Source organism: Chrysemys picta, chromosome 4, assembly GCF_011386835.1.
Source record: "Chrysemys picta bellii isolate R12L10 chromosome 4, ASM1138683v2, whole genome shotgun sequence".
NCBI lineage: Eukaryota > Metazoa > Chordata > Testudines > Emydidae > Chrysemys > Chrysemys picta.
Window position 1 is genome coordinate 44500674 of NC_088794.1, and position 14655 is coordinate 44515328.

General features: G+C 41.3%; 1 protein-coding gene across 3 annotated transcripts in view; it reads left to right on the forward strand.

Moving 5' to 3' along the window:
* LOC101933629 (vitamin D 25-hydroxylase) overlaps positions 1 to 14655 on the forward strand; it is a 38905-nt gene that overhangs the window by 10381 nt on the left and 13869 nt on the right. For all 3 annotated transcript variants that reach the window (XM_005303305.4, XM_065592126.1, XM_042858839.2), the window contains one exon: positions 12382 to 12523. In XM_005303305.4, coding sequence (XP_005303362.1) covers positions 12382 to 12523 — 142 coding nt within the window. The remainder of the gene's footprint in view (positions 1 to 12381; positions 12524 to 14655) is intronic.

A 14655-nucleotide genomic window follows, 5' to 3' on the forward strand; every position in this document is an offset into this window, starting at 1 on the left:
CATGCAGAGGCTCAGTGGCTGTTCCTAAAGGGGCAACAAGAAGCCCAATGGACAGCCTTGAGCGACATCAACTATAGCAACAACAGCAACAGAGAGTTTCAGGAATCAGTGCTCTGGTGGATAGCTAGCCTATCCCTGTCTGGAACAATACCACTAAGGCCAGGCCTGACCTTGCTAAGTTGGGGCCAGATGATGACCCAAAGGCATACCTGGTCATATTTGAGTGGATAGCCCAATGGGCTAAGAGTATCTGAGCTGCTTGGCTTTTGCCTTTGCTGTTTGGGGAAGACCAGGCCACCTGCCAGGCCCTTGACAATGAGGCAGCTAAAGAATATGACACCATAATGACTGTCATCAGATGGGTGTGTCCCCAGAGACATATCAACACTGATTCTGGACAGAACCTTTTTCTCCTGCATCATGATCCCACATCATGGCCCAATGTCTGAAGGACTGGGCTATCCAGTGGCTCTGTCCAGAGACCTGCGTTGCACTAGACATTATAGACTCAGCAATAATTGGCAGTTCTGCCTACTGCAATTCAGACCTGAGTTCACTGGCAAAACCCCAACTCAATAGCATTTGCCATCCAGATCACTACAGATTATCTGGCTAAAGGTTGGCCCAGTAAAACTAATCACTTCAAGCCAGATGGCTCACAGACACAGCCCTAAGATGAGAAAGGCACTGTTGAGCCCCCAGCAGACTTCAGGAGCAAGTGGAGGCCAGCTAATGGACTCCACAATGCAACCCAAATTGTTGCAACAGGGGATGTTGATCACATCTCCAGGAGAGGACTACTGAGAGTTGCAATCAAAAGCTGGTAATGCAGGCTTTCCTAGCAATCATATTGATTATGTTTGTTGCAGGAAGCCAGGATCTATCACTCATTCATGTCCCTGATGGAATGTGACCTCATGGACTGTAGAATCATACCTTGTGGCAGCTCTGATCAAGCAATTGACAAGCATATATAGTCCCAGTACAACTTGGCAGGCAAACAGCTTTGGGCTTAATGGGCCCAGGGTTTTCCATGTCTTAGTCTGGGAAACCTTTTCTGACCCAGAGTTCTCTGATATGATGATTCAGCGCAGGTTATCTGCATACATGAGGACATTTGCTCCTGTGGGGAACAAGCTTCTGTCAACCTGCTCTTTGCTTGTGACACTTCATACACTACATCGAGGGGGGTTTTGTCCTTTGAATTGTTGTATGGCCAAAAGTCCTGGGGAATTCTGGTTATCCTTAGAGAAGCCTGGGAAGAATAACCATACCACTCCCAAAATGTATTACATTATGTCATGTGGATGTGGGAATGGCTGGGTCTCATGAGACAATTTGCTCAAGAAAATGTACTGCGAGCCCAGCAAACGCAGGTCTGACACTACAATAAAAGTGCTCAAGAGAAGGTTTATTAGCCCAGGGATCTAGTATTAGTCCCCAATATGGAAATTAAACTTTTGGCCAAATGGCAATGTCCATACCAGGTCATCTGGCGAGTGGGATTGTGAGATCAGATTTATCATGTTTATCTGTTAAAACCATGGTGAGCCCAAGAAAACCTATGTATAGATCCCAGAGATCTCCCTGTTCTCCTGTACCACAGGTAGAGGCTCCAGTGCCCCCCGATGTATCAGTAGCAGCAGATCTTGCCTCACATTTATTCTGGATAGCCAAGAACCTCTTGGAGCACTATTCACTGTTCTCCTCCCTGCCAGGCACATCCTGGTACACCAAATTCTGACAAACCCAGGGACAAAGCCTGAACATAAAACCCATCAAATCTCTAAGAAGCTTCATGGAGTTGTGTAGTGGGAGGTACAGTTAATGCTGGAACTCATACTCACTGAGGAGTCCACAAGTCCCTGGTGCAGTCCTGTGGTGCTATTACCTAAACCAGACAACAACATCTGGTGCTGCATAGATTTCTGAATTCTATCCTAGTTTGAAACTTATCCAGTGCCCCAGGTAGATGAGCTCCTTGATCATTTAGGGAAGGCAAGGTATATTATAACACTATACTTGACAAAAGGGTACTGGCAAATGCCCTTTACACTAGATTTGAGGGAAAAAACAGTATTTGCCATGCCCCTGAGGCTTTTTCAGTTCACCACCATGTCCTTTGGTTTGCATGGGGTCCCAGCCGCTCATGGACCATGTGGTTTGCCACCAGTTTGCAGAAGTATACTTTGGCAATGTGGTTATTTTCAGCACAGACTGATGGTCACACTTGGTCCATGTGGCATCTGTACTAGTTGCTGGGGGAGGCCGGACTCACAGCAAACCCCCCAAAATGCAAATTTGGCATGCAAGAAACTAAATACCTTGGATAGCTTATGGGAAATGGCTGAACCTATTCTCTTGAGAACAAGAGAGAAGCCTTGAAGAAAACCCTGGTCCCCAAGACCAAGAAGCAAGTGTGGGGGTTTCTAGGACTGACAAGTTATTCTCATTGCTTCATTCCACAATTTGCCACCCTGGCAACATCTTTGACTAAACTTACAAAGGTATCCACACCAGTGGTATTATGTACAAGGGAGTGTGAGGAAGTCTTTGAAAAGATAAAGGACATTTTATGGAGGCAACCTATGCTCCGCTACCCAGACTTCTGGCTACCATTTATTCTTCAAACAGATGCATCAGAAGTTGGCCTAGGAGTTGCATTAGTATACAACTCCCAAGAAGTGTGTCGCGGAATACACTCACCACTTGTGGGTTCCTGTACCTTCACCATGGTCTCTCTGGGAATTAGCTCTCACCTAGCATTGCACTTTCCTCTTCTGGTGTCTCTCCCATCGTCCTCTTATCCTTCTCGCTCCAGGAACTGCAGCCTCATTTTCATGATTCAGTCCTCCAGCCAGGTCACTCCATGGTTCCCCCTTCTGGGAGGTGTAACAAATTCTTTCCAGACAAAATCATCCCAGGCAGTCCACTGTCATCTGCATGTTCAGTACCATGTCCCCAGTGGCTGGTAGGGGAACCCAGGCCCGGGGAATACATATGGTGACTATGCCTCCTTAAAGTGGATGCAAGCAATGAAAGACACCAGATGGTACCTGGTGATACAGCCCTGTGTATTCCAAATATGCCACCGGTCAGGAATACAACATGGAAATACAGATTTCTTTTCACAGGAAGGAACAGGAAATAAGACCCATGGATCCATGTGGGATGAGGTGTGTGATGAGGTGTATCAAGCATTCATTGCCCCCTATTGGAGCCCCCAGAACCTTGGCACACCCTACCATGAGAAGATATCCCGCTGGAAGGGAAGAGCAGTGAGTTCATACCACCAGTAGATGACTAAAGAAGTCTCTCATGATCAGCTGCAGCAGAACCAGTGAGAGTTGGTCTTCTGGCATCTAGAAGGGGCTGAGTACAGTCAGGGCTGAGTGGGCTAGATGAAAAGGGCGGGCTTCTTCTACTAGGGGCCATTTCTGAGTGGAGTCAGGATAGGGAAGGAAGACTCTCCCTGCTGTAACCCAAGTAACCTAACATTGATAGCACTGGCCTTGGGTATCTATGAAGGGCTAGTGTTTATATTATAGACTTAAATGCTTAGGTGTCTATTTTGAGTTAAGGTTTTCTGTTATCCCTGGAAGGGGTCTGGACTGAGAGCTGGTCTGGCTGGAGAAACAACGATTCAGGGGGGCACTGGAGAGGATGAGTCCCTGCAATGCAGTGTCCTGCCACTGGTGAGGGAAGTGTTCTGGTGGTGAGGGCACACTATAACATCCCTAATTCCCTGACAAAATTATTATTTGTGTTGCCATAGTGCCTAGAATCCCTAGTCATGGATCAGGACTCCATTGTGTACTCCGCTGTACAAACACAGAACAAAAAGACAATCTCCTGCCCCTAGGAGCTTACAATCTATGTATAACACAAGAGACAACAGATGGAAATATAGACAAGTAAACAATGTCAGCATAATAGGCACCAACAGCATTGTCATGTATTTTGTAGGCATCACAGCAGAGGAGAGGCCGAGGAGAGATTTGAAGGTGGATGATGAGGTTGTTTTGTGGATATGTATGGGGAGCACCTCACAAGCATGTCGGGTAGCATGAAAGAATGTGAAAAGTTTTTTTTTTAATTTAGGAAATCGGCAGTGGAGGCTGGCATTGTGGGTCGAATGGAGGCAAGCACGGACCGCTCAATAGTGAATGAGAGCTATGAGATAGGTATTTAGGAAACTCAGGGAATTGGTAGGTACGATCCCATGGGATGCAACTCTAAGAGGAAAAACAGTTTGAGAAAGTTGGCAGTTTTTAAAAGACATTATTAAGCACATAAGAGCAAACTATCTCACTGCATAGGAAAAGGTAGGAAGTATGGCAAGAGACTATCCTGGCTTAACCAGGAGATCTTCAATGATCTGAAACTCAAAAAAAGAGTCCTACAAAAAGTGGAAACTAGGTCCAATTACAAAGAATGAATATAAACAAACAACACAAGCATGTAGGGACAAAATTAGAAAGGCCAGGGCACAAAATGAGATTAAACTAGCCAGAGACACAAAGGGTAACAAGAAAACATTCTACAAATACATTAGAAGCAAGAGGAACACCAAGGACAGGGTAGGCCCATTATTCAACGAGGGAGAAAGACAATAATAGAAAATGTGGAAATGGTAAAAGTGCTAAATGACTGTTTTGTTTCAGTTTTCACCAAAAAGATTAGTAGCGAGTTGATGTCTAGTGAACGCCAGTGAAAAAAGGAAGTAGCATCTGAGGCTAAAATAGAGAAAGAACAAGTTAAAAATTACTTAGACAAGTTAGATGTCTTCTAGTTGGCAGGTCCTGCTGAAATGCATCCTAGAATACTCAAGGAGCTGACTGAGGAGATATCTGAGCCATTAGTGATTATCTTTGAAAACTTATGGAAGACTGGAGAGATTTCAGAAGACTGGAAGAGGGCAAATATAGTGCCAATCTATAAAAAGGGGAATAAGGACAACCCAGGGAATAACATACCAGTCAGTTTAACTTCAGTACCCAGAACGAGAATGGAGCACATAATCAAGCAATCAATTTGCAAACACCTAGAAGATAATAAAGTGATAAGGAACAGTCAATATGGATTTGTCAAGAACAAATCATGCCAAACCAACCCAGTAGCTTTCTTTGACAGCATAACAAGCCTTGTGGATGAGGGGAAGCGGTAGATGTGGTATATTTTGACTTTAGTAAGACTTTTGATACTGTCTTGCATGACCTTCTCATAAACAAACTAGGGAAATGAAACCTAGATGGACCTTCCAGAAGGTGGGTGCATAATCGATTGGAAAACCATTCCCAGACAGTAGTTATCAGTGGTTCACAGTTAAGCTGGAAGGGCATATTGAGTGGGGTCCCACGGTGATCGGTCCTGGGTCTGTTTCTGTCCAATATCTTCATAAGTGATTTAGATAATGGCATAGAAATACACTTACAAAGTATGAGGACAATACCAAGCTGGGAATTGTTACAAGTGGTTTGGAGGACAGGATTAAAATTAAAAATGATCTGAACGAACTGGAGAAATGGTCTGACGTAAATAGGATGAAATTCAATAAGGACAAATGCAAAGTACTCCATTTAAGAAGGAACAATCAGTTGCACGCATACAAAATGGGAAATTACTTCCTAGGGAGGAGTACTGTGGAAAGGGATCTGTGGGTTAGAGTGGCTCTCAAGCTAAATATGAGTCAGCTGTGTAACACTGTTCCAAAAAAAAGCGAACATAATTCTGGGATGTATTAGCAGGAGTGTTAAGAAAGACATGAGAAATAATTGTTCCGCTCTACTCCGCACTGATAAGGCCTCAGATGGAGTATTGTGTCCAGTTCTGTGCACATTTCAGGAAAGAGGTAGACAAATTGGAGTACGTCTAGAGGAAAGCAACAACAATGATTAAAGGTCTAAAAAACATGACCTATGAGGAAAGATTGAAAAAATTGGGTTTGTTTAAATGACTGCTTCTTGGAGCAGCTGGTACAGGAACCCACAAGGGGAGAGGCAATTCTCGATTTAGTCCTGAATGGAGCGCAGGATCTGGTCCAAGAGATAACTATAACAGGACCGCTTGGAAATAGTGACCATAATATAACAACATGTAACATTCCTGTGGTGGGAAGAACACCTCAACAGCCCAACACTGTGGTATTTAATTTCAGAAAGGGGAAAAATGAGGAGGTTAATTAAACAGAAATTAAAAAGTACAGTGACTAGAATGAAATCCCTGCAAGCTGCATGGACACTTTTCAAAGACACCATAATAGAGGCCCAACTTAAATGTATACCCCAAATTAAAAAACACAGTAAAAGAACTAAAAAAGGGCCACCGTGTAAAAGAAGCAGTGAGAGATAAAAAGGCATCTTTTAAAAAGCGGAAGTCAAATCCTAGTGAGGTAAATAGAAAGGAGCATAAACACTGCCAAATTAAGTGTAAAAATGTAGTAAGAAAAGCCAAAAAGGAGTTTGAAGAACAGCTAGCCAAAAACTCAAAAGGTAATAACAAAATGTGTTTTAAGTACATCAGAAGCAGGAAGCTTGCTAAACAACCAGTGGGGCCCCGGATGATCGAGATACAAAAGGAGCACATAAAGACGATAAAGTCATTGCGGAGAAACTAAATGAATTTTTTGCTTCAGTCTTCACAGCTGAGGATGTTAGGGAGATTCCCAAACCTGAGCCGTCCTTTGTAGGTGACAAATCTGAGGCATTGTCACAGATTGAAGTGTCACTAGAGGAGGTTTTGGAATTAATTGATAAATTTAACAGTAACTAGTCACCGGGACCAGATGGCATTCACCCAAGAGTTCTGAAAGAACTCAAATGTGAAATTGCGGAACTATTAACTATGGTTTGTAACCTGTCCTTTAAATCGGCTTCTGTACCCAATGACTGGAAGATAGCTAATGTAATGCCAATATTTAAAAAGGGCTCTAGAGGTGATCCCGGCAGTTACACACCAGTAAGTCTAATGTCAGTACCGGGCAAATTAGTTGAAACAATAGTAAAGAATAAAATTGTCAGACGCATAGGAGAACATAAATTGTTGGGCAAAAGTCAACATGGTTTCTGTAAAGGGAAATCATGTCTTACTAATCTATTAGAGTTCTTTGAAGGGGTCAACAAACATGTGGAGAAGGAGGATGCAGTGGACATAGTGTACTTAGATTTCCAGAAAACCTTTGACAAAGTCCCTCACCAAAGGCTCTTACGTAAATTAAGTTGTCATGGGATAAGAGAGAAGATTGTTTCATGGATTGAGAACTGGTTAAAAGACAGGGAACAAAGGGTAGGAATAAATGGTAAATTTTCAGAATGGAGAGGGGTAACTAGTGGTGTTCCCCAAGGGTCAGTCCTAGGACCAATCCTATTCAACTTATTCATAAATGATCTGGAGAAAGGGGTAAACAGTGAGGTGGCAAAGTTTGCAGATGATACTAAACTGCTCAAGATAGTTAAGACCAAAGCAGACTATGAAGAACTTCAAAAAGATCTCACAAAACTAAGTGATTGGGCAACAAAATGGCAAATGAAATTTAATGTGGATAAATGTAACACATTGGAAAAAATAACCCCAACTATACATACAATATGATGGGGGCTAATTTAGCTACAGCTAATCAGGAAAGAAATCTTGGAGTCACCGTGGATAGTTCTCTGAAGACGTCCACGCAGTGTGCAGTGGCAGTCAAAAAAGCAAACAGGATGTTAGGAATCATTCAAAAAGGGATAGAGAATAAGATGGAGAATATCTTATTGCCCTTATATAAATCCATGGTAGGCCCTCAGCTTGAATACTGCATACAGATGTGGTCTCCTCATCTCAAAAAAAGATATATTGGCATTAGAAAAGGTTCAGAGAAGGACAACTAAAATGATTGGGGGTTTGGATCAGGTCCCATGTGAGAAGAGATTAAAGAGGCTAGGACTTTTCAGCTTGGAAAAGAGGAGACTAAGGGGGGATATGATAGAGGTATATAAAATCATGAGTGGTGTGGAGAAAGTGAATAAAGAAAAGTTATTTACTTGTTCCCATAATATAAGAACTAGGGGCCACCAAATGAAATTAATGGGCATCAGGTTCAAAACAAATAAAAGGAAGTTCTTCTTCACAAAGCGCAGAGTCAACCTGTGGAACGCCTTGCCTGAGGAGGTTGTGAAGGCTAGGACTATAACAGCGTTTAAAAGAGAACTAGATAAATTCATGGAGGTTAAGTCCATTAATGGCTATTAGCCAGGATGGGTAAAGAATGGTGTCCCTAGCCTCTGTTTTTCAGAGGGTGGAGATGGATGACAGGAGAGAGAGCATTTGATCATTACCTGTTAGGTTCACTCCCTCTGGGGCACCTGGCATTGGTCACTGTCGGTAGACAGGATACTGGGCTGGATGGACCTTTGGTCTGACCCAATATGGCCATTCTTATGTTCTTATGTTAGTCTGGAGAAGACAGAGGGGGGACATAACAGTTTTCAAGTACATAAAAGGTTGTTACAAGGAGGAGAGTGAAAATTTGTTATTGTTAACCTCTGAGGATAGGACAAGAAGCAATGGGCTTTAATTGCAGCAAGGGAGGTTTAGGTTGGATATTAGGAAAAACTTCGTAACTGTCAAGGTAGTTAAGCACTGGAACAAATTGCTTAGGGAGGTTGTGGAATCTCCATCATTGGATATTAAGAACAGGTTAGACAAACATCTGTCAGGAATGGTCTAGTTATTCCTTAGTCCTGCCTTGAGTGCAAGGAATTGGACTAGATGACCTATTGAGGTCCCTTTCAGTCCTACACTTCTGTGATTCTATGGTGGGAATTGACTGTGAAGGGCCTTGAAAGTGAGAACAAGCAGTTTATGTTTGATACAAAAGTGAAGGGGGAGCCAATGGAAGATTCAAAGGGTGGGGTGATTTGGCCAAAGTGACGGGTTAGGAAAATGATCTTTGCAGCAACATTCTGAAGGGATATGATCAGGGCAAAATTGCATTTGCCTAGGCCAGAGAGAAGGATGTTGCAGTAATTGAGACATGAGATGACGAGCATACATGGCTGCAGGTATGGCCCGGGGACAGTCTTTAAAGAGGGAGCCTCCCAGCACAGTGTGCAGAAAGTGAATACAGCTGGGATGTGACCTATCTGTTGGCTTGCTCACTCCCTCAGCTTCCCACTCACTGATCCTCAGACTTAATGGGAAGAAGGGAGGAGATGGTGCCCCAGAGATGGCTAAGCCACCTTTTCAGATGCACAAGTCATGGGGACACAACAGGGTATATTCTTATTTAACAGAAACACATTATAACAAATAACAGCACTTGAATATAGTGTCAGTTTCACTGAAGTCATTTTATTCCAAAACAGTCTTCCATTTGATTGGTCCCCCCCCCCCAACAATGCTTGCTGAACACTCAGATTTATAGTGTCATAAAAATACATTACACTGAAGCAGACAGTCTATTGGTTTATAAGTTAATGACATTACAGCTTTATTTTAATTTTCTCAGTATCTGTCATTTTAAAAATGTTTAAATGCTAGTAACAAAAGTCTTTTTAACTTTGCCTACTCTGTTGGTATGCTGGCCAATAGAGCCACTGGCTGTGGAAACTCTTGCTTAAATAGTAAGAAAGTTGGGTTTCAGAAGCCAGTAAATGTGGACCACAGTATTGGCTCTGACAAGTTCTCCAGGAATTGGGAAGTGTGCAAAGATTTATTTAGTAGTACAAACTTATTGGAGCTTGACTTTGACACTGAGCACATGTAATTCTCAGATTCCATCCTTGAGTAGTGATTGCTTTGGACCAGTTATTGAACTCAAAGATGAATAGAAACTTTGGTTTGTCATATGGTGTATTGTTCTAGGAGAAATCAGAACTTTTCAAGTATATAAAAATAAGGTAAAAGTAATTATATTTTTCAATGTGTGTACTCTCTAGCATTATGCCTTTGGGGATAAAGGACATATATTCCAGCTTCATCCATCTTGTATTTTCTCACTTGGCAAATGTTGATTGTCTTTCTTTCTTTCTTTCTTTTTTTTAACTGAAATTAATATTTATTTTTTGGTAACACAGATGAGGTACTAATAGAGATTAAGATGTCAGCAGAAATAGTGCTGAAACAAATTGATAATTTAAAAAGCAGTAAATCACTAGGCCCAGAGATTATATATCCAAGAGATCTGAAGGGATTTAAGAATGAAGTGGTCGAGCTGCTAGCAAAAATATGCAACCTGTCATTAAAAACAGCTAATATACAAGAGGACTAGAGGGGAGCAAATATTCCACCTATATTTAAAATGGGTTCTAGTAGTGATCCAGGGGATTACAGACCAGTAAACCTTATGTCTTTGCCTAGTAAATAGGTCAAGCCAATAATTAAAAACTGAATAATGTCTGGAAGATCGTGGTTTGATAGGGTCCAACAAGCATGGTGGTTTCTCAAGGAGAATTATGCCTTTTATAATTGAATATGTCACTATAATAATAGATAAAGAAGAACTGCCTGACAATTTATTTAGGCTTTCAAAAGACCTATGACAAGTTTCTTTACTGAGAGACTACTAAAGAAACTAAGTAGTCATGGGGTGAGAGGCAAAGTATTGTCAATTAAAATCAGGCTAAGAGACAAAGCAAAGAGTAGGAATAAATGGTTAATTTTCCATAATGGCAAAATGTTATGGTTGCCTCACCTGCTGTCAAAAAAGCAAACCAAATTTAAGGATGCATAAGAAATGGAATAGAAAATAATATGAAAAGTCACTATGTAGATCAATAATTTTCCCTCGCCTGGAATACTGTATGCCGTATTGGTCAATTTATCACAGAAAGGATTCTGCAAAATTGTGGGGGGACTCAGAGAAGGGTAATGATGATGATTAAGGGCCTGGAAAAACTCTTTTGAAGAGAGATTGAAAAGACTGGGATTGTATACTTTAGAAAGAAAATAAGTAAGAGGGAACAGGTAAAAGTATGCATAATGATGAATGATATAGAGAAAGTACATTGAGAGTTTCTGTTCCCCTGTCTCATAAAACAAAAACAAGGGAGACAGCCAAAGAAATTGAAAGGCCGCAAATTCAAAACTGATAAAAGGAAATACTGTTTCACATTATGCATAATTAAATTTAAAAGTTTTTGCCACTGGTTGTAATGGATGCCAAGAGCTTAGCAAGTTTCAAAATGAGATTGGACAGTCATATGTAGGGCCCTATCAAATTCATGGCCATGAAAAAAGCATCACAGGCTGTGAAATCTGGTCTTTTATGCTTTTACCCTATACACCTCTACCCCGATATAATGCGACCCTATATAACACGAATTCGGATATAACGCGGTAAAGCAGCGCTCCGGGGGGGTGGGGCTGTGCACTCCGGTGGATCAAAGCAAGTTCAATATAACGCTGTTTCACCTATAACGCGGTAAGATTTTTTGGCTCCCGAGGACAGTGTTATATTGCGGTAGAGATGTACTATACAAATTTCAAAGGGGAAGAACAGTATTTCTCAAATTGGGGGTCTTGACCCAAAAGGGAGTTGCGGGGGGGGTGTGTCGCTGCCTTCAGAGTGGGGTGGCTGGAGAGCGGCGGCTGTTGGCTGCCCAGCTCTGAAGGCAGCACCCTGCCAACAGCAGTGCAGAAGTAAGGGTGGCAATACCATACCATGCTACCCTTCTGCGCTGCTGCCTTCAGAGCTGGGTAGCTGCAGAGTGGCAGCTGCTTACTGAGGGCTCAGCTCTGCAGGCAGCAGTGCAGAAGGGTGGCATGATATGGAGACCCAGGGTTACATAGTTTCATGACCATGCCTTTCTTCTCACTTGTAGAGATGGTCCCTGCAAATCAGAGTAGGAGATAGTTTTGGGGCAGCCCTGCCCCCCTGGAGTGCTGCTTTACCGCGTTATATCCGAATTTGTGTTATATTGGGTCACGTTATATCGGGGTAGAGGTGTATAGGGTAAAAGCATAAAAGACCAGATTTCACAGGGGGAGACCAGATTTCACAGTCCGTGATGCTTTTTTCAATGCCATGAATACTTATAATAAACAGAGGACTTCATAGAACTGTCAGTTCAATATCTTTCTTTTAATATTATTATTTAATATTTATATTGCAGGAGTGTTCAAAAGCCTCAGACAGAATTTGGGCTGAATTGTAGTTGGCACTGTTCAAAAAATACAGAGAGAGACATGGTCCCAGCCTTAAATAATTTATAATCTAAAGTTTAGGGAGAAAAGATTATTCTGAACAATGTTTATACTTGCAATCTGGAAACAGCTTAAGAAATATTTATTGTAGTGATGCTTAGTTCTACTTTTTCCAGTATTGTCTCCATTACTTATTCTTGAAAATGACTTGCAGTTTAATTTTACAAGTGCACTTTTGTTCATTTGTTCTTTTCAAAGATTTTCAGTCTTGATCTTGGAGGTATATCTGCTATTGTACTGAATGGTTATGATGCTGTAAAAGAATGCCTGGTTCATCAAAGTGAAGTTTTTGCAGACAGACCATCTCTTCCTTTGTTCAAGAAGCTGACAAATATGGGAGGTATGTATTGCTGTCTTGAAAGGGAAGATAATATTTTCTTATTACATTAGATACTTGCTTTAGATTACTTTCCCAATCTTTTAATCTCCTATTCCAGAATATTTGACACTTTTCTAAAGATAGTTTCTGGGAAAGAGTCCCATACTTGGGCTGTGCGCCTGAGCAAGGGAAGTGGAATTCTTTAAGACCTAAAGTTAATGTTCCTATGGTATGTGGTAGCAGGTTGGAGCATGAGTCCCCTCCCTCCTCATTGGTGATCACACACAACCCAGGGCACTGTTGACTTTGGAACTTTTCAGTCACTTTTTTGACAATGGTCAGGGAAAGAGGTCCATGCAGAAGCTACACTTCTTCATCTGCCACTTCAAGTCTTCCAATTGCTCAGTGTTGATCTTGTTTGAATATTTTTTTTCTATTGTGTCCATTCCTGCCTCCCGTGCAGGTCTGGCCCTTTTTGTGTGTTAATTTATTTTCTATGAGTTTTTCATCAATGTGGATCCAGGATGATCAATAGGAAGCTATCACGCTGCCATAACCAAAAAAAAATTATTAGAATTCACAGTCCAGGAGAATGAATTATTCTATATTTTACAAGAAATAGCATTTCACTGAATTGAGTTGTAATGCTGATTGCCAGCATCTTGGACTCATTTTCTCTCAGGGTTTAATTACTCAAGTCCAGATAGCTCTCTTAACATAGATTGCTTCTCTCTTCCCCATTTTCTCTTTTATACTAATTTCTGGTCACTGGACTGGGTAATTTTGCCATTCCTCCCTTCTCCCCTTCCAAGTGAATTGGAGGCAAACATTAACTAACATATTTAAGTAGCAAGAAAAGTAACTAAAACAGATTTTGTGCGCACACATCATATATATTCATTCTTGCAAAATAAAGACTAAAATTCTTAGAATGCAGAGCTTTGCTTCTCTTTGGCCGCATGGGCTTTTGTTCCATCTCAGCTGTGAAGAAGGCAGTATGATGCCAATGAATTTTACTTTTCATTTCAGATATAGTTGGACCTTGCATTAAAATCTTCATGGCTGTAGACTATTTTCACTCTCATTCAGAGCTCTGTTGCTATCCATCCCAATTCAAGTGGAATCAAAAAACCTTTGCATGCTTTGTCATTCAAAATATAATTTGCTCATTATTTTTTCCTGTGCCTGTAACAAACCTAGAAGAATTAAAGAAATGAACTGATCTTTTGGAGAAAGACAAAGGCAGAATTTTGAATCTCTTAATTCACAATTTAAATTCATGTATAATCAATTTCCCAATATAATAACTGAGGTAAGGACATATAGGGTCTTTTAAACCTTATGCTCCTTGAGTTGTCCACAATTGAAGTGTTCTGACTGTGGACCCTCTCTGCGTGATGGTGAAGAAGTAATGGTCTAGATTAATCTCTGGATGTAGGATCTGGACTCTGGGATGCAGCAACAGAAAATCCACCAGAAGCAGGGATGCAGTGGTGCAAACCACCCTTGAATCTCACTCCACCCAGGGGTTATGAGTTCCAAGTTCGCAAAACTGGCCCAGACTAGCCATGATATGTGCTGATTTAGCAGCTCTTGTGGTGCAGCCTTCACTGGTAGGAATCCTGTGAAGCTCAGCCGGAATTTAAAGTTGTTCTTCCCTGAGGGAATTCCCACAAGGTAAATACCTCTTTGTGACAACTGGCCCTGTAAGCATGGCTGTGTACATATTCTGCAACTGACATAGATAAAACAGGAGTAAAGGGAGCAGTTGTCAAATATGAGGCATCATACAGACCTCATCACCTTTAGTTCCAAGTGCAAACCATGCGTCTTTGACTTCGTTTTGCTAATATAAACACAGAGTGCACATATAATATATTAAAATTATTTATTAAAAAACCCACAGAATTTCTCCTTCGAGAGAGGAAGAGAGAAAGAAAGAACTACATGGAATAAACACTAGTCAGGTTGCTCAGAGCACTTCAGTGATTACTACGTTGATGAGGAACAGAAAATAATCTGTATAGAATAGAATCCACTCCATGGAACAGTGGGTTTTTGTTTTTTTTAAAGTATTGCACAGCTAAATCATGGACATGGACATAAACATGAACATCTGAAAAATGGGGGCCTATACAGAAGTTGGAATACAA